The sequence below is a fragment of the Alosa alosa genome, chromosome 8 (genome assembly GCF_017589495.1).
Source record: "Alosa alosa isolate M-15738 ecotype Scorff River chromosome 8, AALO_Geno_1.1, whole genome shotgun sequence".
NCBI lineage: Eukaryota > Metazoa > Chordata > Actinopteri > Clupeiformes > Clupeidae > Alosa > Alosa alosa.
In genome coordinates, this window is record NC_063196.1 from 28,175,558 (window position 1) to 28,192,141 (window position 16,584).

The following is a 16,584-nucleotide window of genomic DNA, read 5'->3' on the forward strand; positions in this document are numbered from 1 at the left end:
TTACCTTGGCGATGGGACAGCTGTGACTGACTAGGATGAACAGAGGCATGCTGGGAAGCGTGGCCGTACACAGGCAAACTAGGTTAGCCACGCTCTCAACAGCTGTGTGATTGTGTGTATGTGTTTCTGTACTGTGTGACCTGACTGTTAGCAACGGGTCAAATATAGTTTAATTACGGTCTCTCTGAGGTGCAACCCAATCCCTTATAGACACATCTGCAACCCATCCTAGATGTCAGACCCCTCCAAAACAGACCAGAGCAGTCAGCTGACCTCTGGAAGGCTTCCTGGAACTGAAATAGAATTGGCTACAAAGACAGAGCCACATCCAGCAGATCAATCAACATGTAATGTGGATCTCAACCCTCAGACTGGTCCGTCACAGTTAAACAGAACAGACATGGACAGAGGAGAGAGGTTGAGAGGGCCGAAGAGGGAGAGGAAGAGGAGAGAAGGAGGAAGAGGGAGTGGAAGAGGAAAGCAGAGGAGGAAAGAGGAGAGGAGAGAAGAGAAGAAAAGGAGAGAGGAGAGAAGGAGGAAGAGGAGAGGAGAGAAGGCGGAAGAGGAAAGGACAGAAGAGAGGGAAAGAGGAGGAGAAAGAGGAGAGGAGAGAAGAGGAAAGGAGAGGAGGGAGAGGAGAGAAGAGAGGGAGAGGAGAGAAGAGGAAAGGAGAGGAGGGAGAGGAGAGAAGAGAGGGAGAGGAGAGAAGGAGGAAGAGGAGAGGAGAGAAGAGGAAAGGAGGAGAGGAGAGAAGAGGAAAGGAGAGGAGGGAGAGGAGAGAAGAGAGGGAGAGAGGAGAGAAGGAGGAAGAGGAGAGGAGAGAAGAGGAAAGGAGAGGAGGGAGAGGAGAGAAGAGAGGGAGAGGAGAAAAGAGGAAAGGAGAGGAGGGAGAGGAGAGAAGAGAGGGAGAGGTGGACCCACTGAACTTGACGGACGGTGTGCAAACGCAGGCTGTCACCACTGGCCCAGAATCAGCCGATTACATCACCACACATCTGGCCCTAAGTGGAGTGCAGTGAGCCAACACAGACACAAGAACTAACCCCCCAGAACTAACCGCCCACAGCAGCACTCAGCAGCACACAGCAGCTGATACCGGAGCGGAGCTCGGCCTTATCTGGGCCAGATCAGGATCAGGGGGAGCTGCTATGACAAGAAACAACAGCGGGATCCTCCCCTTTAGCTATATGTACTTAATCTTCTGTTTATGTCTCAATGGGTGAACCATGGAAAACAACAACAACATGGTCCCAATGCAGAGGATAAAGATGGATAGTTGTGAATTACACCATGGTGTAGTAACACAATGTTCTCTGTGTCTCGTCTGTTGAGATCAATAGAAGAGGACGCACTGACATCAGAGAGAGCTTAGACTATGTCATGGCTACAGCCAGTGTATCTGTCTAGCTAATAGTGACAGGTTACTCATACACCACACCACAGATAGGCACTCAACTCATCTCTTATTCATAAATACAATACACACAGACACAGACACACACACACACACACACACTGCCAACAAAACCTTCAAGCTGCAGGACCAACACACACAGGTATCTATGGCATCACAAACAAGTAACCCAACACAGGAAATCATCACATAACTGCGCACCCTACACACACACACACACACACACACACACACACACACACACACACACACACACACAAAGGCACATGCCTCAATGCACAAACAGGTAACCAAACACTGGTCAAGAAATCATCCATCACCTCACAGTCCTGAGATCACAAGCCATCAGTGTGTCTGCTTCATGACCAACAGAAACAAGCAGTGTGATGCCACACAAACAGCACACATACATGTCCTACCAGATACTGACTATTACAACATACATGTAGACATGCAGTAAATAGTATGATGCATTAATAAAATAGCAGTACTTCAGTTACACAGTAATTCAATTAACTGAGTAATTATGTAATGAACTAGGTAAATACCTCCTAGACACACTTTACTATTCACTTTCCTAATTTGAAGGCATTGTGCTAATTCATACACACCGTCCTAAATCTAAAGCAATATATGCTAATTCATACACACCGTCCTAAATCTAAAGCAATATGTGCTAATTCATACACACCGTCCTAAATCTAAAGCAATATGTGTTAATTCATACACACCGTCCTAAATCTAAAGCAATATGTGCTAATTCATACACACCGTCCTAAATCTAAAGCAATATGTGTTAATTCATACACACCGTCCTAAATCTAAAGCAATATGTGTTAATTCATACACACCATCCTAAATCGTGCTAATTCATACACACCATCCTAAATCTATAGCAATATGTGCTACTGCTTACACACTCCCCAAGACAGAGAGGATTCTAACAGGCATGCAAGATCCCTTCCACCCCTTTCACCTTTTAGAGTAGATCAGTAGGAAAGGACCCTACACCTACACACACACACACACACACACACACACGCAAGTGCCTCAAACAGAAGATCTTCACCCTTCCATCCCTATCACCTTTTAGAGTAGATCAGTAGGAAAGGACCCTACACCTACACACACACACACACACACACACCAGCCTGAAGCAGAAGATGGAGTGCAGTTGAAAGACAGATGAAAGAGTGAGGATGCAAACACACTGGGCAGGAGAGAGGGATGAAGAAGAGAGAGAGAGAGAGACAGCAGAGGACGAGGATAGAGGGATGAAGAAGACAGAGTGGGACTCGGATGTGGAGAGGAGAGAGGGATAAAGACGAGAGTGAGACAAAGAGCTGGTGGACAGTAGGAAGAGAAAGAGAAAGAGAGGAAGAGTGTGGAGATGTACCTACAGGACATCTTGAAGAAGAAGAGGTGGCTGTTGCAGACGCAGAGGCACTGACAGATCCACTCTCCACTTAGCATAGCGTGCCTGCCTGCCTGCCTGCCTGCCTGCCTGCCTGGCCCTTTCCTCCTCCTCCTCCTCCTCTTCTTTACTCAGATACCCATTAACAAGCCCTCCACACACACACACACACACACACACACACACACACACACCAAGTCCACCCCCACCCCCCTGGTCAGGTTTCTCCCCAGGTGTAACCACACACCGTCACTACGGCAGCAGGCTAGAGCATGCATGAGAGTCTTAGGTTTCCAAAGGCACGGCTCGCCAGGTAAGGAGCTGCACATGAGTCCTCCTGGTCACTAGAGGGAGCACAGGAGTCTGAGCATACAGCTGACTGAGTAGAGGACAAGGAGTTGGATGCCTTCGCCTGGATACAAAATGTATAATGATAATGAGATATATGTACACCGTGAACAGATATTTATAAACCGCATTGAGCAGGTGAAAGTGAGTGATCTTCTCAGAGGCAGTGAACTCAGCTTCTGTTTATCTTGATGGTGTGGGTGTCAGTCAGACAGACTGCAGAGAGAGCTGAAGGAGAAGGAGGGCATGCAATCTCCTTACTGTAAATGCAGCTCTGGTAGAGCTCTGTGCATGTGTGTGTGTGTGTGTGTGCGTGTGTGTGTGTGTGTGTGTGTCTGTCTGTGTCTGTGTGTGAAGGCTGTGTGTGTGTGTGTGTGTGTGTCTGTGTGTATGTGTGTGTGTGTGTGTGTGTGTGTGTGTGTGTGTGTGTGTGTGTGTGTGTGTGTGTGTGCGTCTATGCATGTGTGTGTGTGTGTGTGTGTGTGTGTGTGTGTGATGGTGAGGTTGACATTTGGGAACTGAGTTGGTGCAGAGTTCCAGCAGGGTTTGTCTGAATGCGCCAGTGTCACCCGAGACTCCTCTCTCCCGCTCTCTCCTTCTCCCTCTCTCATTCTCTCTCTTCCCCCTTCTCTCTCTTTGTCTCTTTGTTCATAGAAACAGAAGAAGATAAGAAAGGAGAGGTGGAAGAAAGGAGAGAGCATAATATAATGTAGAGGGAAAGAGGAGAAGACAGGAGAGAAGTGAAGAGATGAGGAGAGAAGAGAGAGGAGAGTGTGAGAGACAGAGGAGAGAGAGAGGAGAGTGTGAGAGACAGAGGAGAGAGAGAGGAGAGTGTGAGAGACAGAGGAGAGAGAGAGAGGAGAGAGACAGAGAGAGAGAGAGAGAGAGAGAGAGAGAGAGAGAGAGAGAGAGAGAGAGAGGAAAGAGGAAGGTGAAAGAGAGGAGAGAGAGAAAGACAAGGAGAGAGAGAGGAGAGAGCAGAGAGATAGGAGAGAGGAAAGAGAGGAGGGTGTGTGAGTAAGAGAGGGATGTCTAGGTTATTAACTAGGTGCTCTAGTCCCAGTGCATCTGTAATGTTAATTAAACCCAGTCATTGAGGAGGAGTCCCCTGGGAGCAGCACTCCACCACACAATGCTCTGCTCTTCTCTCCTTCCCTCCCTGTGTGTGTGTGTGTGTGTGTGTGTGTGTGTGTGTGTGTGTGAGAGAGTGTGTGCATGTGCGAGCTTGCATGTGCATGTGTGCGTGTGTGTATGTGTGTGTGTGTGTGTGTTTGTGTGTGTGCGCATCAGATGGAGGGGCTGGTGTGTTTGACATGATTGTCACACTTCATCTGAGCGACTTCACTCCAGCAGCGATGACTCACACCCTAAGCAACCCACCCCTCAGTGCAACACCCCTATGTTTCACACACGTACAATCCCACACACACATACACACACACACACACACACACACACACACACACACACACACACACACACACACACACACACACACACACACACACACACACACAAGAAGCCCCCATAGGCATCTCCAGGCTGACACTCACACCCTCTCTATCGAGGTCAATGATATCAAGGCTGCATTGATTGCAGGGTGCCAGAGAAACCGTGATAAATAAAGATTAGCGCTGATGACAGTGAACGCCCCCCATCCATCCCACACCTCCAATGCCCTCGATGCAGTGCCACCCAGGCAGAGCTGCTGACAGCTGCTTCATCAGCCCCTCTTCAGCAGGCCTGGCCAGGTGCACTGTGTGCCGGTCACCACTAGAGGGCGCTAACCGCCCTGTGTAACAGTGCCACAAGACCAGTGTGGTAATTCACAGAACTGCAGAGGCATCTCTCAACAGTCTTATACAGACTCCAGGGATCACTCCCTTTTGTGCCGTGAGAGGAGAATCTATCTATCTATCTCTTCACTTGTTTAATAAGATCAAACATGCATCAGGTGAATTGTGTGAAACGGAACATTTTATATTTTAATCTGTAGCTCTATCTTTTAGGTGTTTAACTAATAACTGAACTGAAAATGTATATTTCCTTTGAAATATTTCTGCACTCCATGGTAAGCTGCCCAACCCAGCCAAACCCAAAGTGCCCCTGTAGTGCCCGCCTCTGTAGACAGAGGCATCTACAATATGCCCAACTCATTATGCCTGTCGCTCTGCCAATGCCCACTTCATACCAGCCTCTGACACTGGGCATCCTTGTGGCTTGTGCAGAGGCGATTCTAGAGTCTGGGGGCCCCAAGCAAAAATTCCAAGGGGACTCTACCGACCAGTGTTCATCACCAGAATAAATAGAATCAATCAATCATCAATAGAATAAAATAAAGTAAATTACTTTAAAAACCCAATATAAAATATAGGAGTGAAATAGTTTTATTGGGGTCCTACCAAAATTAGTAATTAATTTATCTTGATGAACTCTGTTTCAAGTCCCCTTTCAATATTGTGAACAGCAAATGTGGGCACTACAAAACAGGAGTTGGAGAAAAATAGCTGGGCCTATAAAGAGGAACGGAAAGAAAAGAAAAGAAAATGTGCGTTCATCTTGCCCGGTTTCACAAATGCAAAACCTGTGTATCTGATATGCAACAACGCTGTCGCTGTTTGAAAAGAATATCACACTACGAAACGCAGCGGCACCTTCAAGGTGGCCTATCTGCTCCAAATAGAAGCACAAAAGCGCATGTTGTGGCGGCAGCTTTGGCCGCCTGTTGCCGACCCATGACATAGATTATTTAAACTTGAGGTGTTTCAGTGATATTTTAATTCCATGTCGACTGAGCTGACAGGGATTTGTATTTTTTTTTTAAGTATAAAGCCCATTCAGCCGACTGGCAGGTCAGAACTGTGTTTGTTTATTATCTTCATGACTACAGGAGGAAGGTAGCCTAGAAATCTAGACGCGCCCCTAGTGGCAGCAAATTACATTTGCTGCCAGGGCTAGTCTAGCAACTCTCCGTTGGCTTGTGAGCTCCAGAAATCGAAACTTAATCAGGCCTTTGAAATCGTGTATAGAGTCGTTTGGTGGGCTTAACATAATGATTGATGGCAGAGTTGCAACGGTTTGGCTTGAATTCCCTGCTACTTGAAAACAAATATCCCATTAAGGCCCCTATTGCGTGCAGAGAGGGAATTTGAAAGACAACTGATTATCCTGCCCCTCGGACTGAGCACTGCGAACGGTGAGTGCCCAGACCCTACATTTTAATGTGGGTCTGGCTCGCCAGGCTACGAGGAAGGCAGACAGAAGCATATACTAGGAAGTGTCTGTGTCAGTTTGAGGACAAGAAACGGTGCATCAAAGGGTCAAAATATTGGCAGCCAAAGAGAATCGTTGATAACAGAACAAGTGACAGTGTAAAATTAAAAATCTTTGGCAGCACGCCATTATGTGATTAAAAAATTTACGCGAATGCTTGGTCCTTACTCGCACTGCGATTAACACGTTATCGCTGACAGCCCTAATACAAACATAATGTTAACCATCTCCTTGCCTAACTAGTTGTAACTGTCGCTAGCTAGCTGAAGTTTATTGTCGTATAGATGTAGCAAACCATGTTCAATCTTTCTGCCAATTAACATTAGCCTACTATAACTTCATTGAGTAAATGCCAAACTCCGAAGTTGATCCGTTATCACTGAACCCTTTTTGACGTTTACCACAGTAGCCTAAATATGTATGGATTCTTTGAATTCTTTTGAACACAGATCCGCTGTTTATAAGGCCATAGCATAGGGCCTACATTTACAGATGTACTGTTTGTACAACAGGACAGGAGCACACAAAATACATCATTGAATCTCTATGGACGAAATCCTTGCTTGTCCCACCAGCAAACGCGCTGAGACCAGGTCGGGGGCCCTCTAGCGGCTCGGGGCTCCAAGCAGTTGCCTGGCTTGCCTGTTGACAAGGTGCGCCCCTGGGCTTGTGCATGCTGTGGTCTATAAGGCGTCCACCAGCCGTGTAAGAGAGAGGCTCCTGCTCAACTGGTCAACAATAATGTCCACTGGGCATGCTCAGAAAAGTCAGCTGATCTGGGGGAGCTGTGGTCCAGGCAGCAGCATCCAGACCACATGTGGATCCAAGTGCCCACAGGGACCTGGGTTCAATTCCCACCCACATCTCTCTCTCTCTCTCTCTCTCCCACTGACCCACTGTCAGTCTTCACTTGGTATAAATCTGCATAAAGGCAAAAAGCCCCCACAATGCACTGCAGAGCGAAGTACTTCAATTGAAAAAGAAAGCTGATTCTGGCCCAGTGTTGGTCCAGATCTACAATGGAGCTTGTTCAGTTTTAGTGCTCCGACACCTCTGTTCATGAACCCACCGCACAACAGGAACTGCCCCACAAGGTACTCTGGAGTAAAAGCAACTGTAGTCAGCTGCCTCCTGCACAGCACGCCAGAGTGTATGAGTGTGTGTGTGTGTGTGTGTGTGTGTGTGTGTGAATCTGAGCACTGTCCTGCTGGGGTGTACCACCTCTGAGAGCCCTGTGGGGTGAGGTGTTTAACCCGTCCGGGACAGCTCATTAGTGGATCTTTAATCCCCCCTCGGCATGGCCTGGGGTGTGTGTGTGTGTGTGTGTGAGAGTGGCGTGGCCTGGTGTGTGTGTGTGTGTGTGTGAGTGGCCTGGGGGGGCTAGACCAGTCTGTCTGTCCGTCTGCTCCTCCCGTGGGGAGGTGGGGGGCATTGCCTGCCCCATCGCCACACAACAAACACCTACACTAACCTCACCTGCCCTTCTCCAACACAACAAACACACAACAAACACAACATCGCCACACAACAAACACCTACACCTACATCACCTGTCCCTCTCCAACATAACACACACACAACAAACACCTACACCTACATCACAAGTTGCGGGTTTGAATCTGGGTGTGTGCAGAGGCATAGCCGTGGGAAGTGGGGGTGCGGCAGCAGGAAAGCACGCGTATTTATATGTCATACCACTCACGATCAGAAAAAAAAGAAGCTCTCCGTCCCCCTGTCTATTATTCCATTATGCACTAAAAAATGTTAGGCCTACATTAGAACTGGGAGATCTAAACAAAAACTAAACAAATTAACAAAACAAACCTGAGGGAGATATCCTATGACGCTAGCTTTATGGTACGACAATATGCCATATTAAGTAGGCTAGCTGAATATTACTGTGAGTTTCCCAAGGAGCTGAACACGGGCCGCCTGAATCTTCAGCTTAAAATGATGCATAGTGTTATCGGGGAGTCTCGGTGCACCACGGTGAAAGGTGGCATGGATATTGAGTAAGCTCCATCCACAAACAAGAGCCCTCTTCAGCGAGGTAGATGAACTTATTCATCTGTATCTTTGCGTGCCTGTTTCAGTGGCCTCCTCAGAGCGTTCTTTCTCTTATGCATATGTTTTGAGTCAATGTGTTCTGTCTAATATGCTGTGCGATAGGGTCTTTAGCCTGTTTTGACACCCATGTCAGAAGCGTCAATAATTATTACGTTTGATTAATGTTGGTGTTCAACAGTTTTTTCAACACAATTTCTCGTGTTCACCGTCGATTTCGGTGCAAGGCTACAGCAACTTTGTTACCTTACTAGTGTAGCGTCAGATAGCAGACGGTTACTTTGTTTGCGTTAGTATCAATCTGTGGTTTGCATTTTTTCTGTCGTGTAGCCATAATGTTCTTGACAGTGATGTATGCCTGTGCTGTGTGTCATGCAATGCCAGTATGCTGTTGTCCATTAACAGAGAAAGGCGTTTAAATAAAATTTAAACCCCCCCCACTACAGCACCCCCACACAAAACTCACTTCCCACGGCCCTGTGCAGAGCAAAGCAATTGGACCAACAGCATGAGGATGACATCATTCAGCAGCCCTCCCTCCCTCCTCTGAGAGCGTGGAGAGGCTCAGGCCCTCTGCTGCCACTGAGCTGTTGTTTTCATGATGGCGGATTTGAGATGAGATGACAGTTATTGTCTGGATGTATGGATTAGTGGAGGTAGGCCGACGACATAATGGCAGAGCAGGACCAGTTGTGTGACACAAGATAATGCCTGATTTTGGAATATGTGTGTCTGTATGAGGGCATGCATGCATGTGTGCATGTTTGTATGTGTGTGTGTGTGTGTGTGTGTGTGTGTGTGTGTGTGTGTGTGTGTGTGCATGTACATGTGCATGTGTGTTTGTGTATGCATGTCTTGTGTATGTGTGAATAGGTGCGTGTGTATGTTTGTCTGTCTGTGCGTGCAGATTATCACACGTTAGCTATCTGTCCTTATCCACAGAAATGTGGGTCCAGTCCTGGTGCAGACGAAAGCAGCGCACATGTGCTTTTAGTCATTTCAGATTAGCAGGAGTTTACACATGGCAGCCTTACATTACAGCTAGGGGGAGACGCAGCTGGACGGTCTCTTCAAAAAGCATCTCTGAGCAATTCCTGCAGGAGCTGCAGTATACTATAACAGAGTTCCAAAATGGTAGTCTCTCTATCAATTGACAATGGTAGCTTTTAGAGCACGCCATATACCCACTAATCTGTTTTACAAGCATTATTTTGATTGCTGGCTTTCCCCATTTTCATCATCCACTATCATCTTTGTCCGTATCTGCATGTATCATATATATATATATATATATATATATATATATATATATATATATATATATATATATATATATATCTATATATACACCAGTATGATTACATGTGCTGTATAACATGCCTCTAGTGCGTAGTGCTAATGTGCTTATCTGAACTCATCTCACTCATCTCACCCTGCCAGCCTAGAGTGGGGCTTTGGGTGCAGGGCACTGAGGACAAGGAAGGCAAGCAAGGAAGTTGGTGACCTCATACTTGCTGTATGTTGCATGTGTGTGGAGTGTGTGTGTGTTTGTGTGTGGAGTGTGTGTGTGTTTGTGTGTGGAGTGTGTGTGTGTGTGCATGTGCATGTGTGTGGAGTGTGTGTGTGTTTGTGTGTGGAGTGTGTGTGTGTGTGCATGTGCATGTGTGTGGAGTGTGTGTGTGTTTGTGTGTGGAGTGTGTGTGTGTGTGCATGTGCATGTGTGTGGAGTGTGTGTGGAGTGTGTGTGTGTGTGCATGCAGTCCTGCAGGTCAGGTTGGTGATGGCTTCAGTCAGCAGCATAAATCTGTGTGCAAGTGTGTATGTGCATGAGCGAACATGAGTGTGTGTGTGAGTATCTGTGTGTACACTGTATGTCCGTGTGCATGTGTCACTGTTCAGGCGAGAGCACACAACTATAACCATCCAACCAACTTGTAAAACTAAAACTTCCCTCATTCAAAGAGGATACTACAACTCAGTAATTAATGTCTGCTTTGAATGAAGGTGTGTGTGTGTCACTGTTCATTCGAGAGCACACAACTATAACCAACTATCCAACAAACTTCTCTGTGTGTGTGTGTGTGTGTGTGTGTGTGCGTTCAAGGGGTTTAACAACTTTTAGTTGACAAGTTTTTCATAGTAGTTGCTCACTAGTTGTGTCTGCTAGTTACTGCTAGTGCTAGCTGTGTACAGTTACAGTGCTGGTGCTAACATTACTAGTGCTAGTTGTGTACCACTACAGTGCTGGTGCTAACATTACTGCTAGTGCTAGCTGTGTACAGTACAGCTACAGTGCTGGTGCTAACATTATTGCTAGTGCTAGCTGTGTACTGCTACAGTGCTGGTGCTAACATTACTGCTACTGCTAGCTGTGTACCGCTACAGTGCTGGTGCTTACAGTACTGCTAGTGCTAGCTGTTGGCAGTTCTTATTGTACACAATTACAATTTACATATTATTGTGGAACAGGTCTCAGTTTTTGTGAAATAGTTCCGCACATAGGAACATCCAGCCCGTTGACTAGTGATTTCAACAGTTGACAAGTTGACTACATGATGAAACCCCCAGTATGTGCAGTGTTGTCCAAACCTGTAGTGTGTGTGTGCAGTGTTGAGGGAACCCCTAATGCGCAGTGTGTTGATGAAATCCCTAATGTGCAGTGTGTTGATGAAACCCCTAGTGTGTGTGTGTGCAGTGTTGGTGAAACCCCTAGTGTGTGTGTGTGCAGTGTTGAAGAAACCCCCGAGTGTGTGCCACGTGTTGATGAAACCCCTAGTGTGCGGCGTGTTGATGGAACCCCTAGTGTGTGTGTGTGCAGTGTTGATGAAACCCCTGGTGTATGTTTGTGGCGTGTTGATTAAACCCCTGGTGTGTGTTTGTGGCGTGTTGATGAAACCCTGGTGTGTGTTTGTGGCGTGTTGATGGAACCCCTGGTGTATGCTGCGTGTTGATGAAACCCCTGGTGTATGCTGCGTGCAGAGGGACTGACCTCCGTCCTGGGTGCTGAGCACGTTGAGGGCAAACAGCATGGCATTGGAGAAGGTGGTGGCCTCCTCCTTGCTGGCGAAGTTGAGGCCGTAGACCTGCCGGGCATCGCGCCACTGGTGGAAGGTGGGCGTGGCCTGGTTGTACTTCAGACCCTTCACTATGGAGTAGTTAATGACAACCTGTGGGGAACAGCAAAGGAGGCACAGGGTCAGCACAGGTCAAAGGTTAGAGGTCAGCAACACGGTTGGGGATTGATGAAAAGCTGCTTCATGCTTTCAAGTCCAGTAGACTAGACTATTGTAATGCACTTTTTGCTGAACTAACAAAACAAAAGATAAACTAGTATTTCCAGCTTCTCCAAATAGCGTTTGCCCAGAGTATTAACCCAAACACAGAGATTAAATCACGTCACCTGCTCCCAGTACAACAAATAATTGATTTTGAATACTTCTTACTGTTTTTAAATCTTTAAATGGCTTAGCTTCTGACATGTTCATGGTGTACACACCAGTCAGACCTCTTGGATCTTTAAGTAAAGGTCTCCTCAGCTCATGGTGCCTTCAGTCATTATTATGTCCCCTCTCCTTGGAATGTCCTACCCTCTGAACTAAGGTCTGCTCCATGAATATAGTTTTGACTCAAAACATATTTATCCTCGCAAGCTTTTTATGTTCTATCTCTGTTAGAATCTTAACCCCCCCAACCCCTTATATCTTTTCATGATTTTATACTGGGTGTTTTCCTTTGCATACAGTATTTTTACATTTCTTATGTTTTTTCTATGTTTTTATTTATTCAAGCACTTTCTTCTCCTCTATGATTATCTTCATTGTTCGTTCATGTTGTGTAACTGTGTTTTTTCTTTTGAATCACATTGAGCCTGTCTTATGAAATGTGCTGTTAAAATACATTTGACTTGACTAATGTGACATGAGACACCATCCATGATTGGCTACTGGGATCATGTGACATACCATCATTGCCTGGACCAAAGACAGTTTTCTTAAGGATTCATTTAAAAAAAAAATATTTTAAATTGTCTCCTGCTCAGAAATGATTTATCAGCTTACATGGTGTGTTGATTTGACCTACTCTGAAGAAACAATATGAAAAACAACACAAAGAATGATTCAATAACCAAAAAGCAAGCAATCTTGAGCATTTAGTCCAGAACAAACCACATACTCATCTCACACGTCACACTCAAACTATCTTCCCCTAGATTCTCAGTAATGAGACCAACATGTTCTGGTGTGTGTGTGTGTGTGTGTGTGTGTGTGTGTGCGTGTGTGCATATTTCTGAGCTGGAAACAGTTACCCTTTGACCCTGTCCACCAGGCTGCGTTTGGAAACTGCCTGGTAACAGCGTTTCTACTCTGGCTCCTGATTGGTTATTGCCACCACATCACACATCAATACTGGTTGTGCTGGAGGAGCCGATAAATAAGGACCTAATGGAGACTGCTGGGGTCACTCTGTCCACATCTGAGAAAGCCGCTCATCGATCGGCCCTAAAAGCCTCCCATCCATGTCCTCTAAGACGCGGAGTGTGTGTGTGTGTGTGTGTGTGTGATCCACCCGTGCCCTCTAAGACACAGCCACGGAAGATGGGACCAGAGATCCTTTACTAAGATGGCCAGTGTCCCAAACAAGTAATGAGAGCATCAAGCTTGGCAGGTTTGTGCATGTTTGTGTGTGTGTGTGTGTGTGTACCTGCTGGTCCAGCAGCTTGACACCCACCACGCGGAAAGTGTTGTTGGCAGTGTTGTGGTAGATGTTCGTGTGTGTGTGTGTGTGTATGTGTGTGTGTGTGTGTACCTGCTGGTCCTGCAGCTTGACCCCGACCACTTGGAAGGTGTTGGCAGTGTTGTGGTAGATGTTAATGCGTGTGTGTGTGTGTGTGTGTGTACCTGCTGGTCCTGCAGCTTGACCCCGACCACGCGGAAGGTGTTGTTGGCAGTGTTGTGGTAGATGTTAATGCGTGTGTGTGTGTGTGTGTGTGTACCTGCTGGTCCTGCAGCTTGACCCCGACCACGCGGAAGGTGTTGTTGGCAGAGTTGTGGTAGAGGTTAATGCGTGTGCGTGTGTGTACCTGCTGGTCCTGCAGCTTGACCCTGACCACACGGAAGGTGTTGTTGGCATTGTGGTAGATGTTAATGTGTGTGTGTGTGTGTGTGTGTGTGTGTGTGTGTACCTGCTGGTCCTACAGCTTGACCCCGACCACGCGGAAGGTGTTGTTGGCAGTGTTGTGGTAGATGTTAATGTGTGTGTGTGTGTGTGTGTGTGTGTGTACCTGCTGGTCCTGCAGCTTGACCCCGACCACGCGGAAGGTGTTGTTGGCAGTGTTGTGGTAGATGTTAATGCGTGTGTGTGTGTGTGTGTGTACCTGCTGGTCCTGCAGCTTGACCCCGACCACGCGGAAGGTGTTGTTGGCAGTGTTGTGGTAGATGTTGATGCGTGTGTGTGTGTGTGTGTGTGTGTACCTGCTGGTCCTGCAGCTTGACCCCGACCACGCGGAAGGTGTTGTTGGCAGTGTTGTGGTAGATGTTAATGTGTGTGTGTGTGTGTGTACCTGCTGGTCCTGCAGCTTGACCCCGACCACGCGGAAGGTGTTGTTGGCAGTGTTGTGGTAGATGTTGATGCGGCTGAAGCCCTGCTGGCCAGGCTTGATGGGGACCCACTTCTTGCTGGTGTCATCGTACACCATCACGGAGGCACGGGCCTGGCAAATGCTCTGCTCACTATGAGGACGAAACACACACACACACACACACACACACACACACACACACACACAAATTGGTCAGTTTATCAGCATTTACATACATGACTTTAAAGCAACACAATGTCGTTATTTTACCGTAAAATAATGGCTTCAGACTAAATTTGATGCTATACAGTACAGAGAATGGAGTTTCTGACATTGCTGCTGCGCATCCCGAATGCCAGGTACTGAACTATATCAAGAGTAAGAACACAGGGGGCACTGTGGTGCAACAGGCTATAGTGCCCATACCATGTACGGGTCCAAGTGGCAACGGGGACCCAGGTTTGAATCTGACCTGCAGTCATGTCCCAATCCCACCCCATCTCTCTCTCTCCCACTCACTTCCTGTCAATCTTCACTGTCCTAACCACATAAAGGCAAAAAGCCCAAAAATATACTTAAAAAAGGTAGGAACACAACCCTTTTTCATTGGTTAGAGGGTTTGGGAACCCCCAGTTAAAAACTGACATTCATTGTGTAACCTTAAATCCCCAGCCTCAGAGAACAACTGCTGTCAGGAGCACTGCAGCCAATTGCACAGCTCACCATGATATATTATATACATTTTATATTTGTGAGAGCACAGCTCACCATGATATATGATAGCCATTTTCTATCTGTGAGAGCACAGCTCACCGTGATACATTATATACATTCTAGATGACTTGAAGCATTCAACAGCTATGAATTGATCATCATTAAGTGTAGGAATCAGTGGACCCATGACGGTGGGTGATATTAGCACCTAGCTCTGCTGGTTGAGCCACAGAGACACTCATCCATCTTATATCCGCCATCATCAGTCCACCCATCCATCCATCCATCCATCCATCCATCCATCTACTCATCTCTTTCTCTTCATCTGTTCAACAGTCTGATTGGCTCATGGATGAGCAGGGCCCATGAGCCAGACCTACAACCATGTGTAACAGTAGCCAGCTGGTCCGTAGCTGTGCAGTATGTAAGTTAGGTAAACCTCCCTCCCGATGCCTTAAGAGTTGAGCTAGTGGGTGATGCTAGCAGCCTGGGCTTTTAGCTCACTTGCTAGCGTGCTCAACTCCCAATCCGAGGTGCTACAAGTTGCAGGTTCGAATCTGAGTGTGTGGTCAACACAACGCAGTTGACACATGCATCTCAACATTCACCTAGGAGACATACAGGAGACGCCTCACTCTCAGCAGGCCTGTAGGCTACAGCAAGGGCTCTCGGCTGCTGTGGGAGAACACTGAAAGAGAAGGACGCACGCATGTCCACACACTTCACTCCTGATAGACTGTTTGCTGAAACATTGGTTAATCCATATTTTAAAAGAAAAAAGGAGTGCACAGGCACTCTGTCTCTAGTTAATATAATCCAGCAACCTGTTTGGATGTGCATTCCCTCATTTAATTGCTCTGTGAGGGAAACACAGCAGACCAGAAGTGGGACGTAGAAGAATCACTACTTCAGTACTGTACTTATTAGGTATTGTACTTATAGTATAATAGTAGTGTACTTATTAATTAATTATTAATAATAATAATAATATACTTATTAGGTACTGGTTTTAGGTTATGTTTCGCCTTTTCAGATATCTGTACTATACAGATTGCACTGAGTATTTACTTTTCTAACAACTTTTGACTTTATTCCCCTGGGAGACATGTTGATGGATAAATCAACCATTTCTGATAGACACCCACCCCCATCACTTTATCTAGCATTCCCATTCTTTCATTCCTAGGCTACACAGATGCAGCAGGGCAGCGCCCTCACATCTAACCCCTCTGGTCCTGTCCACAGATCTGGGCCTTACGCTCCATCTTATGCTCTCCTGCTTCCTCCGTCCTCGCACAGCAGAGCGGGGGCACTGGGCATGCTAATCTGCCCAAATCAACAGCACATCAGCGCTGCACAGCCTGCAGTGTTTCCCACAGAATTGAATTCTATTTGTGGTGGTAGGTTTGCAGAATTACAGTAACTGTTTTTAATTAGCGCAGCGTGGTTATGATGCAGGTTTAAGCACGATTTAGCCAGTGGACTTTTACGACAACAAATTGCAGGATTGTTACTGTTTTCTTTAAACATGCATGTAGGTTTGTTGAGAGACAAGAGGAGGCTGCGCAAAGGTGCACATATCTCCACAATGAACGAATTCCATCCAATTTACAGTAAAGTATAACATGCAAAATCATTGTGTGGTGGTCAATGTTGATATTGTGGTGGGCCGCCACAAATAAGTCAATGTATGGGAAACACTGGACTGCAACCGTGGAGCTCCTCACTGACGGAGCTCAGAGTCCAGCCGCTGGGAGCTGCATGGGACTGGTCTGCATT

The 16,584-nt window shown here is 46.6% G+C and overlaps 1 protein-coding gene across 1 annotated transcript in view; it reads right to left on the minus strand.

The window, feature by feature from the left end:
* evlb (Enah/Vasp-like b) overlaps positions 1-16,584 on the minus strand; it is a 56,294-nt gene that overhangs the window by 9,411 nt on the left and 30,299 nt on the right. Inside the window, 2 exon segments of the mRNA XM_048250951.1 lie at positions 11,503-11,680; positions 14,074-14,242. Coding sequence (XP_048106908.1) covers positions 11,503-11,680; positions 14,074-14,242 — 347 coding nt within the window.